The sequence below is a fragment of the Phoca vitulina genome, unplaced genomic scaffold (assembly GCF_004348235.1).
Source record: "Phoca vitulina isolate PV1807 unplaced genomic scaffold, GSC_HSeal_1.0 scaffold4, whole genome shotgun sequence".
Taxonomy (NCBI): domain Eukaryota; kingdom Metazoa; phylum Chordata; class Mammalia; order Carnivora; family Phocidae; genus Phoca; species Phoca vitulina.
This window is the reverse complement of record NW_022589707.1, coordinates 34,022,988-34,043,045: the sequence shown is the minus strand read 5'-3', so window position 1 is coordinate 34,043,045 and position 20,058 is coordinate 34,022,988. Positions and strand designations below refer to the sequence as shown.

General features: G+C 37.0%; 1 protein-coding gene across 4 annotated transcripts in view; it reads right to left on the bottom strand.

The window, feature by feature from the left end:
- KIAA0895 (KIAA0895 ortholog) overlaps positions 1-20,058 on the bottom strand; it is a 62,179-nt gene that overhangs the window by 24,970 nt on the left and 17,151 nt on the right. For 3 of the 4 annotated variants that reach the window (XM_032401779.1, XM_032401776.1, XM_032401777.1), the window contains one exon: positions 12,806-13,500. In XM_032401779.1, the coding sequence (XP_032257670.1) occupies positions 12,806-13,500 (695 nt within the window). The remainder of the gene's footprint in view (positions 1-12,805; positions 13,501-20,058) is intronic. The other variant, XM_032401778.1, reaches the window with a different exon arrangement.

Here is a 20,058-nt window from a genome sequence, read left to right as displayed (position 1 = left end):
CACTGGAATTAAAATAAGTAAGAGATATTACACACACACACACACACACACACACACACACAGTAATCAAATTCTTTTCAACAAATGGTGCTGAGGCAATTGGATAGCTGTATATACGATAAAGAAGTTGGACCCCTTTGTTATGTCATATACAAAAATTAACTCAAAATGGATCAAAGACCTAAATGTGAGAGCTAAAGCTATAAGACTCTTTGAAGAAAGCACAGGCATAAATCTTCATGACCTTGGATTAGGCAGTGGTTTCTTAGACGTGACACCAAAAGTACAAACAACAACAAAATAGGTAAGTTGGACTTCATCAAAATTGAAAACTTGTTCCATGATTCATTGTTCGCGTATAACACCCAGTGCTCATTAAAATGAATCATGGAACACTACATCAAAAACTAATGAAGTACTGTATGGTGACTAACATAATTTAAAAAAATATGTAAAAATAAAAATAAATAAATAAAAATAAATAAATTGAAAACTTTTGTGCTTCAAAGGAATTATCAAGAAAGTAAAAAGACAACCCACAGAATGGGAGGAAATGTCTGCAAATTTCTTATCTGATAAGGACTCATGGCTAGAATATATAAAGAACTCCTACAACTCAGGCGCCTGAATGGCTTAGTCCGTTATGCATCTGACTCTTAATTTTAGCTCAGGTTATAATCTCAGGGTCCTGAGATGGAACTCCACACTGGGCTGCCCACTCAGCACAGAGTCTGCTTCAGATTCTCTCTCTCCCTCTGCCCTTCCCCCTGCTCGCACAGTTTCTCTAAATAAATAAAAAATCTTTAAAAAAAAAAAAAAAAAACTCCTACAACTCAGTAATAAAAACACAAATAACCCAATTAAAAAATAAGCAAAAGATCTGAATAAACAGTTCTCCAAAGAATATATACAAATAATGGCTGATAAGCACATGAAAAGATGTTCAACATCATTAGTCCCCAGAGAAATGCGAAGCAAAACCACAATGATATACCACTTCACATTCACTAAAATGGCTATCAAAACAGAAACAAAAACAAGAGTTGATGAGGATGTGGAGAAATAAGAACCCTTATACAGTGCTGATGGGAATGTAAAATGCAGTCATTTTGGACAACAGTCTTCCTCAGAAGGCTAATAAGCTTAGAGTTCCCATATGACCCACTACTATATGATCTACCAATTGACCACCCTGTGACCAATTACCGTGATCCACTACTACCCAAAATAATTGAAAACATATGTCCACACAAAATCTGTAAACAAATGTTCATAGCAACATTATTTATAATAGCCAGAAAGTGGAAACAACCCAAATGACTATCAACTGATGACTGGATAAATAAAATATAATATATAATAACCATGAAATATTATTCAGGAATAAAAAGTACTGAATACATTCTATGACATGGATCAATCCTGAAAACATTATGCTAAGTAAAAGGAGCTAGTACAAAGAACTGTATTATATGATTCTATTTATACAAAATGTCCAGAATAGGTAAATCCATACAGAAAAAGTGAACTAGTAGTTGCCTAGGGCTGGGAGATCGGAAATGGTGAGTATTTTCCAATGGGCATAAGGTTTGTTTTTGGAGGTGATGAAATGTCCTCAAATTTGATAGTGGTGATGGACTGATAACTCTAAATACATTGAAAATCACTGAACTGTACACTTTAGAAGAGTGCACTGTATGTCATGTGAATTATATCCTAATAAAGCTGTTATAAAAAAAGAATAGTAGTCAAATAGCATAATGTAACATTTGAACCACTAATCCAGAAAATAAAATATCTCTACAAAAAACTTTCAGCATTACCTTAGATGATTTAACAAACTTTCTGAAAAATCTCAACATTCTGGTAAATGACTGCTTTTGGTTTATTTACTAATTCTGTTTACTGTTCAGCAGTTTGGAAATCTGACCATCAGCCACGAGCCACTTCACCAATCCTGTGCTAAAAAAAACTATCTCCGTTCCCAACTGTGGTTTTCACTCAATGAAAAACTATATGCAATAGGGACACTAATACGACAGGAGTTGGGTGATATGGAAACACTAGAAGTCATCAGATCTGGTTTTACATTAATGCTCTACCATTTACTAAGTGTGTGATCTTGAGTATGTCATTTTACCTTTCTTACGTTGAGCTTCTTCACTGGCAAAATGAAGATGAAAATCTTTGCCCTGCTTACCTCAAAGAGATGTTTTGAGGACGAAATTAGAGATAGAGACAACACCGAGAAAGAGGGAGGAGGGAGGGTGAGACTGTGAATGTGTTTTGTAATCTATTTCTCATATGACTGTATATAGTTTTAGCAGAAGACAGCTGGGTTTTAATTTCAGAAGTTAAGGTAACTAATTTGACCTTCATCCAGTCCCAAACCTCCCTTCATTACTCTCATTTTTAGTAAATTCCAACATCTAGAATTCTTCCCTCACCATCTATCCAAATACTGAATAACCCGCTTGGGAGATCGCATAGTCCTTTCCTTTAAGCCAGTGTTTTTCCAAACTGTTTCTTGTGGAAAAGTGTTAACAAGATAACATTTTTAAAAGGATTTCATAGCCAAATGTGTTTGGAAAATATTGGATTAAACAAAGTTAAACAAGCCTTTATTATGATGCTATGTGTGGTGAATCTTAGGGATGAATATAATATTTTGTGTTTTCCAACTTATATGACCCTCTTTCTCATGCAGTATCCCTCAAATCAATTTGGAGATAAGCATGAGGTGTGGATGTGTGTGCGCACACACACTCACACGCACGCATGCACACACACACACACATTTTGAGATTCTTAAAGTAAAAAGCAAAATCCCAAATGCTGAATGAAGTTTTCAATGGTAGCTACTGCTTCTTGGCAGCAAAATAAGTAAGATTTGGATTACTCAATCAGATCATTAGGCCCCCATTTAAGGTAGGGTAGCCACAAACTGATGGGAGACTACAGCAGTAGTCATACACTTAGATACCTTCAGCTGCAAGCAGTAACCACTGTGTAAAGCCACTGAGTAGAACATCTGGGAGTAACAACAGAAGAGGGTCTTTATATACCAATGTTTAAAAAAAAAAAAAAAACCAGGATGCTGACCCCCCACAAACATATATTGAGGTTAAACCTGACCCTTGGGCCACAAATACGGATTTACTGTTTGAAAAGTACATTACTAAATTTCCAGAATACTATCAATAAAGACCATTCATTCATCTTCTTTGCACTAATCACTGGTACTTTTTCTTTTTTTAAGATTTTAAGTAATCTCTACACCCAACATGGGGCTTGAACTGACAATGCCGAGATCAAGAGTTGCATGCTCTAGGGATGCCTGGGTGGCTCAGTTGGTTAAGCAATCTGCCTTCAGCTCAGGTCATGATCCCAGGGTCCTGAGATTGAGCCCTGAATGGGGCTCATTGCTCAGCAGGGAGTCTGTTTCTCCCTCTCCCCCTGCCTACCTCCCTTTGTTCCCCCCGCCACCCCACCCCGCGGCTTGTGCTCTCTCTCAAATAAATACAATTTTTTAAAAAAGAGCTGCATGCTCTATGGACTGAGCCAGCCGAGCAACCCTAATCACTGACACTTTTGTTTATTTTTACATTTTATTTTTACATTTTAGACTCTAAGTCCCTGTCTAACCATTAGACTGGCAGAGAGGACATATAAATCAACATAATTTAGTAACACTCTGTTGGAAGATATATATATTGTGAGGTTATAGGGAAAGGTAAATAAAAGTAGGCGCTAGAGGAAATAGAGGACAATCCAGGCAAAAAGAATAGAGTCAAAAGCATATTCAAAGTAAAGAAAGTGAAATACAGTTTCCAGGTTGAAGGGGCATCAGGAGACTCATTTATTTAGTGCCAGGAACAGTGCTAGATTCTGGAAATAGTTGAAATAAAATACACTTTTTATCAAAGCAGTCTGTCCTCAGCAGTGGTGAGGGCAAAAAAAAAAGGAAATTTGTGAATAACCGTGTGATAAATGCTATGATAGATAATTTGCACAAGATGAATAGAGCCGGTAGGATAGAGTTGACTTGGAAATGTAAGCACAAGCCAGATCACAAAAGATGAAAGACCAATAGGCCATGCTACAGATTCTAGAGTTAATCCCGAATTATCAGGAGCCCTGATGTTTTTCAGGAAGGCAAATGACATCAGATTTGTATTGTAGAAATAGACACTGATGCAGTATGGAGAGCAGGAGAGACTGAAGCAAATACTTTCTCCAATACATAATTCAGTTTTCTATAAAATAGACTGCAGACTATGATCAGATTATAATAAAAGTATTTCCAAAAATTATATTCTACATATGCAGAACCCAGGAAATAGATCTGAGACACTGAATCTAACGTCAATGAAAGAATAAGTGAATGAACACAGTAGGACAAAGAAAGATGCCACCTGCAGCCTTCTTCTCTCCACCCCCTTCACCCCTACTGCATCCTTGTGTCAGCAGGGTTGGGGGTAGTCTGGATGGATACAATGGTGAGTGCTAATATCAGAAGGTAACTGCTACCAGGATAAGATATTTATAAATAGCTTAGTAACAAAGACTCTTTTTTTTACCACCTACCAGGAAAAAGCAGATATTCAAGCTATTCCGAAGCAAAGACCCTGTTAAGAACCTAAGAATGCATGTTAGGCAAATTTTCAAAGGCAAATCAACAAAATGCTCTTTCAATGAGTCATCAAGGTCACAACTTCTTCCAAAGACATGCAATCTGATGGGGTATTCCATCTCTGAATATAAGAAAATCTTCCTTGCTATCAGGTTAAGAAATGATCCCACTTTGGGCACCTGAGTGGCTCAGGTCATGATCCCAGGGTCCTGGGATCGAGTCCCACATGAGGCTGCCTGCTCCGTGGGGAGCCTGCTTCTCCCTCTGCCTCTCATGAATAAATAAATAAATAAAAATCTTAAAAAAAAATGATCCCACTTCTCAGTCTAATATGGACCACACTAAACTCAATCTTTAAAAAAAATCTCCTAACTTTAGGTTATCTGTGAAAGGTCTGTGATTTGCTAAACAGAAAACTGTGTCATGAAGGAGAGCTCTAATTTAAAGGAGACTTGCTTTTTCCTTCCTCCTTTTAATAAGTGTGAACTACTTGGGGTCTACCAAGATAAAGCACCTTCAGTGTTAGTATAACTAAAACTTAGCCTTAAAGAAATATTGTATCAATATATCAATATTATATCAAGACATCCTCCTATCAGTGAAGGGGTCTGATTTCCATTTAAGTTGCTTCTATCAAAAAAGGAAAATAAATACTTGCCTTACTTTAGAACATGATGTAATATTATGTATTTATGTCAATGCCTGAGTTTTAATAGAACAATAAATTATCTATTCCATTTATATAAGACATTGTTTTCTGAGGACCACACCTAAAAGTCTTTATGTTAAGCTAACCATAGGTCCCAATACAATAGAGCTTATATTTAACAGATCTGGTAAAGCAGAGGTGATGAACCAGCAACCCAAGGGATAAATGTGGCCCACAAATAGGTTTTCTTTGGTCTAGACAGCCTTTAATTGAATTAGCAGTCAACATTTACTTGAAGATAAACAATTTACATGTTTCTATGTTAGCATAAAGATACATTATAAAGTATAATGCAAAATTCACATGAATTTAAGATAAAACATAGATTTGCTCTTGATTTCCTGGATTATTCTCTTGACATCTCTGCTGTTAGGTTACCTTCTTAGAAAAGTTTGAAAAGCATTCTCCTGAGTTGTCAAATTGAATATGCACTGTAGAAAGAACTGCATTGAAATGGTTAATTTTTAAGTTTTTTGTACTTGGAGAAACAAATTTCACTTATTAAAAAATTAGTTTTTTGTGGTTTTGTTTGTTTATTTTAAGCAGGCTCCATGCCCAGTGTGGAGCCCAACATGGGGCCTGAATCACAACTCTGAGATCAAGACCTGAGCTGAAATCAAGAGTTGGACACAACCGACTGAGCCACCCAGGCACCCCTAGAAAACTAGTTTTAACAAACCAAATCATTTGCCGATTATGTTGTATTAAAGCACTGTTATCTGAAACAAAAGAATTTTCAGTTAACAAACCTGGTAGAAACTGAGCCTTCCTGTGATTAATATGTAATGTGGAAGAAGAGCTAAATGTTTTTACAAAATAAATGACATAACCAGATATACAATGTGACGTGAAACAATCTTGATTTAATTAGCTAGTATTTTTAGGTCTCAACTGAGAGAGATCTGTGTGGTCCTAGAAAGAGTTCTCAATAATCATTTAGTTTATTTCCCTCAATATATATATGGGAAAAATGCAGAAACTGTGCAATATTTACGTAAGTATGTAGCCTGGGGACAAAAATTAAAATATACTCATTGTGCATCATAAAGTGCAAAGAAAACTTCAGAGATTGAGCCCACCTCTCTTATAGAGCAAGAGTCCTACAAATCAGTCCCAAATCAAATACTATTTTTAAAAGAAGGCAATTCTCCAATTTCTTAGTTACATTTAAATGTCTGACAAACCTCATATTTAACATAGTAATTCTTATAAACAGCTAAAATCCATTTTGTTATTGGTTGAGAGGGTTGGGTTTTAAGATATTATAAAGATTAACAAATGCACATTTATGGAGTACTCTGGTATGCTACAATGGAAACATGATGAAAATGTTTTATTGTAGGGCACCTGGGTGGCTCAGTTGGTTAAGCGACTGCCTTTGGCTCAGGTCATGATCCTGGAGTCCCGGGATCGAGTCCCGCATTGGGCTCCCTGCTCGGCAGGGAGTCTGCTTCTCCCTCTGACCCTCCCCCCTCTCATGTGCTCTCTCTCATTCTCTCTCTCTCAAATAAATAAAATCTTTAAAAAAAAAAGAAAATGTTTTATTGTATGTTTTTGACATAATATTTTGCAAACATATCTGCACATTTCTTCTAGTAACTATAAGCCTTTAACATCTGTTCTTCATCCATACTAACATTCCTCAATACTTAATCTTGCATCTTTCCTAACTATATATTTTCCCCCAGAGGTTAAGATGCAAGATGTCTAGAACTAAATCAAAATTCAAAAGATTTCTTTATAAATCAATTCAGTGCTTTTTACTTAGATGTTTGATTTTAAGCATCATTTCCTTCTACAATCTCCATTTCATGCCACTGTTTGCGGCCTTTTCTATTACTGCATTTATTACCTACTACTGACCCTAATGAATTACTCATGGCTGGTGTAGCACTGTTCCAGCAGGAAAGCAAAGGTGGCTGCTTTGATGAGAACTATTCAACAAAGAGAGAGAAGGGAATATCTTCCTATTTTAGCTAATTCATATAAATGTTTCCTTCCGTTAACATGGGTAATAAAAAACTAACTATTGGGGCACCTGGTGGCACCGGTGGTTGAGCATCCAACTCTTGGTTGGCTCAGGTCATGATTCAGGCTCATGAGATCGAGCCCCGAGTTGGGAGCTGTGCTCAGCATGGAGTCTACTTGGATTCTCTCTCCCTCTCCCTCTGTCCCTCCCCCCCATGCTCTGTCTCTGTCTCCTTCTCTAATAAATCTTTTTTTAAAAAACTATCTCTACAAAGAGTTATTTTGAAAAATATAAAATCTTAGAAATGGGAAACACTGGATACACTATTTCATTGTAGAAGAAATTCCTGAAAACTATTTTCAATTATTTTGTTTCATTTTAATTACTTAATTTTAACACTTATCAATTCTGGATTGTGTGTACTTCACATGAAACAGGGAAGAAATGAAATGCCATAGTTAGGATAGTAGTAAAAGAGAAAAGGTATATACCGTGGAAGCTTTAATGGAAGGGATGTTTCTGCTTTGTTTCCTAGCAGAGTCACAGGGGCAAGAAGAGAGAAATAATGTGGAATAGTCTTTCCGAGGAGCCTTTTTATTTGCTGCTTTTAAATATTTACGCATTTTATAGACTAGGAGCCCAGTTTTGACTTGACAGTCTTCCTAAGGCACTAATTATCAGTGTACTGAGTTGAGACTGAAGCCAAAACTGAAAGATGCCCTTACAGGGAGATATTTTTGTTTTACAGCTTCTAAAAAACAGTAATCATCGCTATTTCATAGGTATATCATAAAGGGCAAAAACAAATATCTTCAATATCCCTATAATAAGCTCATGCCAGAAGCATGGATCCTTGCCAGCAAAATGAGAGGCTCTTTTCATCTGGTGCCCTTTGGGTGCAGGAGGTGGCATCAGGGTTTGGAAAAGCCAGGTGAAAACCACGCTGTGTGAAACAGTGGTATGCTGGGGCCATATCATATTGGCTTGTGAGAACTGACTGAATTTTTATTAATTTGCAAGCCAGTTGATATTACATTGCTTGAAACAGGCCATGGTGGAAGCATTCATATTTATATCATGGACACTGAGAGCTAGTTTGCCAACATGCCATTGTGTGGAAAACAGTAGTACTTAGAAGAGACTCCTGGTTCTGCAATTTACTATATGTAACCTCAGGAAAAGTTACTTCACTTCTCCAGATCAGTTTTTTCAACTGCTCTAAGTATTGCATCTCATGTGAGGAACTAAAGATGAAAGTACTAAGCAAACAGAGTGACAAGCAAGTATTAAGTACCCTATCAATGCTAGTTGTAATCTGTCACACACTGATGGTTCACGTGACTTTGTCCTTAAATTTCAAAGCAATTTTAATGGAATAACAGAGGAGTAAGGATTCTTAAAAAAAAAAAAAAAAAAAAGGCAGTGTCAGCAATTTCATAATAATACAAGTATATGGAGAACAAATATGCTTTTTTTGTTCACTCTTCCCCTTCTACCCTCAATGCAAAATTTCTAACTTAGCATACACTTAATTTACCTGACGTTCTGTACAAATATCATACAACTAAAAACTATTAGAGAAGTATTATGATGCCAAAGAACCCCATGCTTATGGTAAATATTAACCCTATTGTATAAATGTAGGGCCCAGGTTCAATTTGTTGACAGTCCCCCCTGGAACTGTGTAACACAATGGCTATAGAAACCAGACCTTAGAACCGATCAGGAATCTCAAACTGACAGCGAATACAACAGCCCAAACACATATTTTGAGTACTGAATTTTTTCTTCTTCTTTTCTAAAATCTCAATGTAAATAAATGCCTTTAAGAGATCAACTTAAGCCCACCACCCCCCATTTCTTACATCCAGTAAAGTCTGAAGGAAACCAGAAGCAAGCTTCCAAGAGTCCTCTCTGAATGAAGTCAAAAAGGATGCAATTAATTTCTCCAGCAACTGAGTTCTAAGAATGTGTAAAGAGTGGTCTACCAAGGAAACTTGTTACAGATCAGTACCCAAGGTTTTTCCTGGGGGCTGGTACATAAGTACCCCTACGCCTAGCATGTTCCAAAATTCCAGACTCCCAAAAGGAAAAGAGGTGTTAATATAAATAAACACTGTTTGCACAGTTTAGGCACAGCAAGCTACTCTTATCATTTAGGGAAAGTTTTATTTCAGTGTAGGAAACTGTTTACCAGTTAAGTTCCCAGACACCAGGCCAAGGTTAATCTTGCAAGCAGACTTCCTAAAGTCAGCAGTCTTGGGCTTGCTCTGTCAGCTCCTTTTGCACACCCACCTTTAACTTTTCTTCCCTATCAGCCAGAGGGTAGCCTTGTCCCAAGGTCTTTACCCAACACCCCAAAGCCTTCCTTCTCTCACACAAAAGCTCCCCATTTACCAACTGCTAATTATCTCCACTGCTCCAGTTTTATTAACACATAAGAAAATAATTCAACTTTTATCTTACCTAGCCAAACAAAAGTTAACTTATTTTCCCAATGTTATTAAATACCACTCTACCAATCAGAACTTCTAGATAGCATGAGCTAGCCTGGATCTACACTAAGATATGATTTCAGCCGGAGGCAGAAAACAAATCACTTAAGTTGTCCATTGGCTTTATCATGTAAATATATAATTTCCATTTGACTGCTGGAAATACTGAAAATAGTTCAAGGACTCTTATTACCACCCTGAAGACTCTTCTCATCTCTCACTATCAATCTTATTCAACAAAGTACAGAATGCAAAGCCAAATGGATTTGGCATCTAGGTTTCCCAGGGGTAGTCAGCCCTCAGGAAGTAGGACAGAAAGTGCACTGGCTGTCAGTTTTACTGCACAAGGGTGCCACTAAGGATCCACTTCTGACCCACTGGGGAGGATGCACCTGACCCTTAAAAGCTTTCAGCATTCTCTCATCCCAGATCCCTTCAGCCCCCAGGAAGCACTGGACTCTTTCCTGCAAAGGTCCAGAGCCACAGAAATCAGATATTCTCAGTTTCTGTCAAGCTTAAACACACTCAAGGGTTGGGGAGCTGAGGGCCACCATGGCTGTCAGCAAGGGGCTAGCGGGAAGTTATATTCGAACATTCTATTCAAGTCCTGGAGTTATATTCAAGTCCTATAGCCCATGCTAGATCCCATGAACCACCTCCAGGACCTGACTCTCTCCTGGGGAACCTAATGCCTAGACCACAAAATCCTGAATCCTGGAACTCCTTGACATTGATGGGACCATCAACTGGGAATGACCAGAGCTTGACCATAGCTTTGGTTCTACTCTGATAGACTTATCTGTACATGGAAAATTTTGCATTGTTCTGCCAATCTGTGAATTTTGGAGGATCATGCTCACTCTCCAACAACAGTGTAGACTGCCTGCCACAGAAGGATTCAGATATTGACACTAGGAAGATGATCTCCTAGAGAATGACAAGGCCTTCAGGGTGGAGGCCAGAGACCAATGGGCAACTTAGCTATCCTGGCCTCTTTGTGCAGCATGTTTCTGAATCATGCTAGCTCTGAAGCTGTGCTTTTGCTTCACAGCTGGGGAGGGGAAGGATGTATGACATCATGTCATAATTCACTCAGATACTGAATAGGAATTTAAGCATATTTTATAGAGGCCTTGTTCTAATGAATCCCTTTTATTTGATTAAAGTGGTTTAAATAGTCTACTAGGCATTGTTGGGAGCATTCTCCCAAATGGTGGCATTTGAAGCACAGCCAGCTAGGACTGCTGGTGCTACATTATATACTCAAGCACCCTAACTATACATTTATCTCCTCAAACTGGAATTGAGTTAAAATAGATTGTAAAGTCACAGGTCAAGCAGTGTCAATTCTCAGTCTGTGGAGCTGCTGATGCTTCCTAATTGTCTTCCAGGGAAATGAGAGAACATTTACTTTGATCCAATGGTGGGAAATGTCCTTCCCAACTGGCAGGGGTAAGGACAGGATACCAAATTAAAGAATATTGGTAAGTAAATCTCAGCCATCTCTTTTAGCACTAATGGGTGGAAAAGCAAATAGCATTTTTATAATTATCATAAATTTTAAATGAGTGAAAGCCCTATTCAATCAATTGCAATTAAAAAAAAAAATCAGAAAATGACTGCCAAAATAGGAATAAAAACAATAGCTGACCTTTTTATTACTGTTTAGCACAATCTCACCACATTTAAATAAAAAGTGAATACCCGTTAAAAATCCAGAGAAGCAGATGAAAAGGTTTCTTCTAACAAAGGAAAATAAATAGGAAGACCAAAATTATTGTAATCCTAAAATAAGCTTTACATAATGGCTTCAAAAGACTGGTCAGATTTTATGTCATTTATAACAACAAAAAATCTGCTGGCCACAAGTCCAAGGAACTGTATTGTAGAAAAATGCTAAAATAGGGCACACACCACAGGCAAATGGAACCATGCAGTTTTACCTAGCCCACAAACAGATTTTCAATCACTTCCAAAGCCAAGTTGAACTTCATGTATTATAAAAATGTGTAGAAAGTTAACTGAACAAAATGTAGTCTACCTATATGACCTCAACACTACACCCTTCAGCCAATTTCCCCTCAATAATTTAAATGGATTTCAAAGTTTATTAAGCCTTGTAATACACAAAACTATGTGCTAAGTGTCTAAATTGAGCAATTTGGAAAGTGTTGTTCATAGCATTTACATCATGATTTGCTAACCTTGGAAATAATTTTTAAAACTCCATTATCTTCTTCTTTAAATGAGTGCTGCGGGGTGCCTGGGTGGCTCAGTCGTTAAGTGTCTGCCTTCAGCTCAGGTCATGGTCCCAGGGTTCTGGGATCGAGCCCCACATCGGGCTCCCTGCTCTGCGGGAAGCCTGCTTCTCCCTCTCCCACTCCCCCAGCTTGTGTTCCCTCTCTCGCTGTGTCTCTATCAAATAAATAAATAAAATCTTTAAAAAATAAAAATAAAAAAATAAAAAAATAAATGAGTGCTGAAATATTTATTTGATGATGATAAATAATTTCAGTAAAGCATTAAAAAGTTCATGGGCAAGTATCAAACCTAGCTCCCCAAAATGCCTATGGAGGCTAAGTAAGGTGGAAATGTAATACAACAGGGGAACCAAAGATTGTGTGATCCACCTAAGGCATACTCAAATAGAAAACACAAACACAGTGTGAGCTACGGAACACTCATCTGTGGGTTGGCTAATGGGCTACAAGTATGTAACTCCCAAATGAAAGTCTGGAACCAGAATCTGAAGCTTTTTCCAAATATAGATGCTTCTTATCACAAAGTCTAACAGATTCATCATAGATTCTGACTAGTGCAAAATACTTTACATACAGACTATGGCACTCATCTGGAGATTTCTTGTCACATATTTACGTGTCCTGGACAGGAGTTAACATATAAATAACCGAAATATTTTTTAAAGTCTTTTTCTAAGATTGCAAGTAATTGCTTTAGTTACATAAAAATGAAATGCCACTACTGAAGTAGTGTTTTACCTGTTTAAGGAATCGGTCAGATGCATTGCTGTGTTTGGCTAACACACTTGGCAGAGATGGGTTTGCATATTCAAACTGAGGATTGTAGGTATAGTCAGATTTGAAGAATCTCAGTTTCTCTTTCTCCAGGTTGGTGGGCTTTATAGCAGTCAGTATACAAAATTTCTTCCCAGAAAAGTCATCTCCTTTTTCAAAACTTCTAGACAATTGAGGCTGCAGCTTTGGCTTTGGCAGAGCAGAGAAATGGCGTCGCTTTACCTTGTTTTTGGGTTTAGGTGGCAGTACTATGCTGTTCCCTGTAACAGAGATATCATGTGTAAACTTTATGGGACTCGACACTGAACTAGTGACAAAAACACCAGGCTGCCTTTCTAGGCAGTACCAAGTACCACTGCTCATCACAGGCACTGGGACTTTCATCTTGCGAAGATCTTTACTACGAGAAGAACTAGGAGATTTGCTGGGTTTTCTACATCTTTTGGAGTAGGTAGAAGAAGACTGTTTTTGTGAATAATGCTTTTTCTCCTCTTTGCTCTGTAGTAGGACATTGTAACTACTGGTTCCAGTTGTGAAAATGTCCTTTAGTATCCCAGAAGATAAATGTGAAATGCTTCTTTTGCTGTCAATGATCAATGACTCTTCTGCATTTAGAACAGACTTCTTCGCAAGTTCTTGCTCAGGCCAGTGAAGCTTTTCTGTGTTAATAAACAAAATCAAAACAAAAGAAATAACAAAGATACCAGATGAAGCAAATTGCTTATTATACAAAAAGTATTCTGAAGGTTCTGTAAACTTTATAATTTTGCAACAATCTTTAGAAAAGACATTTTAAATATTAAAAAATATGTTACTAAACTTTGGTCATGTTAGACAGTGTCACTTCTATACAAGCATATATATGCTAAATTATCTATAAAAATTATCAGCTTCAAACTATTTAGATGATCAAAGTTTAATATCAGTGTGAGGTAATACACATAAATAATCTGAATAGTCAACTCCACCAAGAATATGATTTCACAGAAAAGATATAATTTTCAATAGTATCACCAATATCAAAGTAAAATCCAAGGCATTTTCAAAGCCAACACAATCTTGAAATTGGATGCTATAAATAAAGATAGCCATCAGTAAAAGGAGGACACTGCCTTATTTATCTCAAAAATCATTTTTTAAAATTAAATAGATGATATGTGTATGTTAAAGCATGTTTTAGTAATGTCACTCAATTGGTTGATTTTCTTAATTCTAGGCTACAGGTTAATATGAAAGAAAATTAAGATTTTTTTCTTGCCAAGTCTGAAAAAAATTATAATTACTATTACATAGACATTAGAATATCATATGGTAAATGAAGGAGAGGTCAGCTTTGCCTTTTGGTTTCACAAGTGCTTTAAAGAGGTACAAATCACTTGATATACTGATGCTCATGCACTGCTTTAAAACTGTGTTGACTTGCATTCTTTCATTCCACAAACATATGGAATACTACTAACTAGATACATGGCTACGAGAAACATCTTTATAAATCCATTGTTCCTGCCTTCAACCAGCTTCTAATCTGGCTCTGAAGGCAAGGCAGTCCTCTGATGATTTGAATAATAATACAAGGTAGTGTAAGTTTAAATGTGAAAACCAGAAAATACAGACAATAACCTAGAAATCAGAGCAGGAAGAAAGCAATGTGAAGAAAACAGATGAGATTGCGCCTAGACCTTTAAGAACTCTCAGATTTAATTCTAAACCAACAAAGTAAGTTTGTCTTAAATCCTACTTATCAAAACTAGATTCCAGGCCAACTCCTATCTACAAATCTGACCTCTGGCCAAGCCTGCTTATAAACCTTTCCTCCAAATTACATATGATTCTCTGCAAGTGATATCTAATTCTCTCAACCAGTTCACTTTTCCAAGTCTCAATGGACCCTAATGCCTCCAGCCCCCAACCTTTGACTCCTATTATGGAAGCATTTTCAATGCTAGCCAACTTGGACAGATAGATGCCTGCCTTGCCAAGAAACACAATTTATTTCAATTTTTTGAAAACTTTATCCACATACATCTGTCATTCACTCATTTAAGATTAGACATTCAGGAATCCTTTCTATAATAACCAGTGGTTAATAATAATGATGATGATGATGATAATAATGACAGACACCATTTGTTGACACATTTATGTGAGTTTGGGATTTCACAGAAAACTACATGTTATATCACTTAACTCTCAGAAATGTTAAATAATTTGCTCAAGGTTATATGACAATAAAGTAATAAACTGCAAACGGATTTGAATGCAGGTATATGTGATTACAGAGTCCATGCTTGTTGTGTTATATACGGCCATTCATTCAATTATCAGCACATATTCAATATTAAGTCTGCTATATGCACAGCACTGCACCTTTTCTTCCTCTGTACAGAACACAGACCCTAATAAGACATGGTAATCTGAGTAACTGATGTACTTAGATACCAGAACTGTGTTTTATTCATTTCTTCCAACATCTAGCATGATCTGATAGACATTCAATAAATGTACACTGAATGAATGAATGAATGAATGGCAGGACCCTAAACATGTCACTCTCCAACCATTCTAGATAAACAGGTATCTGTAGTTCTGGAACCATTCTACAGTTCTAGGAGATAACTGCAGAAGTGAAAATATAACAGAGGAAAAACCCTGGGCCAGTGGTTCTCAACCAGAGGCAGTTGTGTCCCCCAGGGGACATATGGCAGTGTCTGGAGACATTCTGGTTGTCACAACGAGGGAGGGGTGCTACTGGCATCTTGTGGGTAGAGGCCCAGGATGATGCTAAATATCTGTCAATGCACAGGACAGACTTCTATGACAAAAATAACCATCCCAAAATAGTGCTATGATAAAGAAACCCTGCCCTAAACATAAGTTTTTAAAGCTTAGAAGTCATAGGGTTTAGGGTAAAGACCTGGTAAAGTACCAGATCAAAAATGAATAATAATCCAAATATGTAAGTACTTAAAAGTCCTTCCAGTTAACATTTTCTGGCCAACATGTTAAACTTGAATTCTGGTGTCTTAAAGATAACATAAAAGCATTAAGTCTGCAAGGGCTAAATGTCTACTACATGTACAAGTTCAGAGGTAGGAGCTAGACTGCGCAGGGTCAAGTTGAAGGTTGATTACACAAAGAAGGCATTCAATAAATGGAAAAAAAAATAGCCAAAAATAAACAGAACAAATAAAACTTTCATTACGGGCTGGTAGGTCTCAGTTCTTCAGGGGTTTCGGACTTAAGTGTTGCCAAATGATAGTCCAAATTGGGCAGGCTGGGCAAACATAGGCTAAGGAACACGAGAACCCAGGCTATATAGCTCAATGCCCATGAACAATGTCAGTTTCCCTAAAAAGACACAACTTTACAAGACAAGAGGTGACTAGGAAGGGAAGACTGAAATGGACACTAAAAGGGAAAGAACAAGAAACCGGAGATAATAAGGGTATCGCAAACTTAGAAAAGTCAGGTGAGGAATAGGCACAGCCAGGAAGGTAAAGGGAGGTAATCAGGTTCTTTTCTCATTTGGTCTTCATAATAAAAATGGAGAAAGTTAAACCAAATTAAAATCAGTGAATAAAACTATTCTAAAGAATTCCTAAATTTTGATGGCTTATTACATGATATTTTGTTCATTTTTTAAAAAATGAATATTCAGTGTAAAAATGCTTTCTTTGGTTCCTAAGACTTAGTGGCTCTATGACCACAGAGTTGAACTCAAGAGTTCTTTTGTTTTGTCATAAAGCATCAGTGACCTCTAAATTCAGAGTTTTCTTTCATTTCAAGCAACCTATACACTTCAGGACACTTAACGAAAGTCCTAAACCATCTGCCAAATCCCTCAATGGGGAGTGGGGGTGGGAAAGAGGTGACAGTGTGTGTAGGGCAAAACTCTTTCCCCCCAGGAGTCACAGAATTTCAGCTCACTTGCTAATTATCTACCTGAGAGGTTTAGCATCAGTCCTTTTTAAGCTCATCTGCTGATGAGTAAGGTTTGGGAGTGCCAATGGTGTATTTATTTAATAAAACACCAATCCTGCCAAATGCTGATCTCCCACGAAGTTCATAAAAGTGGGACAGGTGATTGAATAAATTAATTTCTCAGAGTCACACTGATCTTATTTCAGTTGCATTAAGATGTACTATTAGAGAACCTAAAGGTTGTTTTTGTAATTTTAACTATTGTCTACTTTAAGAAAAAATGACTTTTTAATGATGTAATGTATGGTGATTAACAATAAAAAATTTAAAAAAAGGAAAAAATGACTTTTAAACATGCATAAAAACATAATAAAAGGCCTATAAGAAGATTTCATTGAAGAACATCCTATTCTTTTTCCTGAAAAATCAAAACTTATTAAAAGCATATGCAGGCTTCTTTGGGGGAAGTGTACTCATTTTCTCTCAGAAAAATAATAAGGCAATCAATCCTACTTTCTTATATTAAAAGTCACTATGTATGGGCGCCTGGGTGGCTCAGTCGTTAAGCGTCTGCCTTTGGCTCAGGTCATGATCCTAGAGTCCTGGGATTGAGCCCCGCATCGAGCCCTGCATCGGGTTCCCTGCTCCGCGGGAGGCCTGCTTTTCCCTCTCCCACTCCCCCTGCTTGTGTTCCCTCTCTCGCTGTGTCTCTCTCTGTCAAATAAATAAATAAAAATAAAAAATAAAAAGTCACTACGTAATTTGACATTTTAGCCATCAGCAATCTACTTCACTATAACCTTAAACAAAAATAATTTGTTGATCAAAGAAATCATTCACCCCAACCTGATTACCTTATTGAAGGAAAAACCTGGAAATAATAGTACATTAAAATTGATACTCAGTATATTCACAAGTAGGTGAATATACTGAAATTACCAGCACAATGAAAGCTTAATTTGTATCTAGAACAGGAGAAAAGGATACCAGGATTCTTGGCTTCTATTCCCAGTTCTTTCAATGACCTCTCTGTAATATTAGCCTAATCATTAAACACATCAGTGCCTCATGTTCCTCATCTAAAGGAATGGGAAAGAGAGGAACTCACTAAACTTTGTTTTTCACAACTGTAAAGAGGTGAGGTTTCACAGTAATTATGGCTGAAAGGAAGATTAGATCACCAGAAACAAAGCCTGCTGGAAAATACCATTCAACCAATTTTGACCCACAAAATGGCAATTTCATACAGTTCACTATATTGATGAAACCTGAGAACCTGGCATAATTTATGTAACAAGACGATAGGTTACTTGATTACAAACAGAAGGCAAAACAAAACAATATGGCCCGAAACAAAATTAACATTTTATCAAGTACTTCATCATCACTTAAAACTCAAATGATATAACATCAAAAGAGTACATACTGTATAATTTCATTTTTACGTAGTTCAAAAACAGGCAAAACTAATTTATGGTATTAGAAATCAGAATAGTGGTTACCACTGAGGGATGGGTTATAACCTAGGAAGAGGGATCAGGGCACTGGGTGCTAGAAATGTTCTATATCTTCATCTAGGCAGTGGTTACATATGCACAAATTCATTGGGCTACACATTTAAGACTTGTGAACTATACTGAATGTGAGTTATACCTTAACCTTTTAAATGGTATATGAAAAAATCAGTACCTTTGAAAACATATTTATTGCCCAATTTGTCTGCATTATAACAGATAACCTACTAATTTTAGTATCTCTAAATTCGACAGAACCCAATATAGTTTCCCAATCGTAAGTTAAAAAAAAGAGAGAGAGATGAAAAGGCACTGCTCATGTCACTCAGGAACTGAGAAAGTCAACTTTACTTCAGGATTCCCAAAAATGTCACACTCCCAGTTAGGAGCACTTCAGTGTTACTCAACAAGTAACAATGATTATAAGGTGACATTGTCATTTTTTGGTTAGAAACCGTTGTGTTATTATTTTACAGTTAGAAATATGCAGGGTATTCTATAATGCCACTCTAAACACCATCTGAAATAACAATGAACATGCCAGAAAACCACCTTCCCCATGGCTTTCCACTTAGGATGAAGACAAAACTCCTAACCATGGCATATGAAGTCATTCAAGCTCAGGTCACTCTGCCTCTCTGGCCTCCTTGCACCATGTTCCCATTAATCAGTCCACTCTAGTAGCTTCCTTTCATTCTGTTAATCCCTCACACTCACCATTCTCTCTCCAGACACAACACCTCTTCATACACTGTCCCCTATATTTGGAGAGCTCTTCCTCCCCTGTGTTAGATTAATTCTCACTCACCCTTCAGTTCAAATATCACTTGTCCAGGACAACTTCCCCAGAAGGTTCTTTGAAGCACCTGTCACAGTTGCAGTTTTACATTGGTTTGTATGATGGCCTACTCCAATACTGAAATTGTCTCTTTATGGCATACACCTGTTTGTTTTTGCTGGCTCACTGCCTTGCTTATGAAAGGATGGCCAGAGATGTAGCCAAGGGAAGATAATATTTGAGAGGAAGGAAAGGATACAGGATTTGAATGCCTGAAGGTTGAAAAAAAGAATCATACCAAAATGGCATAAAAAAAATGAAACAGTGATGCTGAAGACAAGTTTTAATGGCAGGTACCTACTGCTATAACACAAACAGGAGCTATGGGCCTAAGTGTATTCATCCCATATGGCCAAACAGTGGCCTTAAGATGACTTTTGTCTCCAGTTATTTTTAAACATTCACTTTTGTTACAAAGGAGCTTCATTTCCAGATGACTCGTTAATCATTTCTTTTAATTAATCACTTATAGCCCATACAAAATATGGGCAGTAGGAAATCAAAAATTAACATAATCAATACGGCTTCTGAAGCTTTTTGTTACTCATTGAATGAGCCAGAGGTCTGTCTATCTTGAAAATTTTATAATCAAGTAAAGTACGATTTTTCCAGGCAAAACTTATTGACAGCTTGCTTGTGATAAAAACTTAAAAAAGAACAACCTGAGTAAACTATCAGATAATATACCACTGATGTTAAATGAGATCTTCATGTTGAACTTTGTGGCTTAAATCAACATATAGTCATTGTTAATAGTGTTCTGCCTTTCCTAGTGGTTGAAAACATGGGCTTTGGAATGGAACTTCCCCAATCTGAATCTTGGCTATTTATTAGTAGCTGTGACCGTGACCAAGTTAACTTCTTTGTGCTGCAGTTTCCTTATCTGTAAATGGGGTAATACTACTACATATTTCATAGTATTGGTGTGAAGATTGAAAATGTTA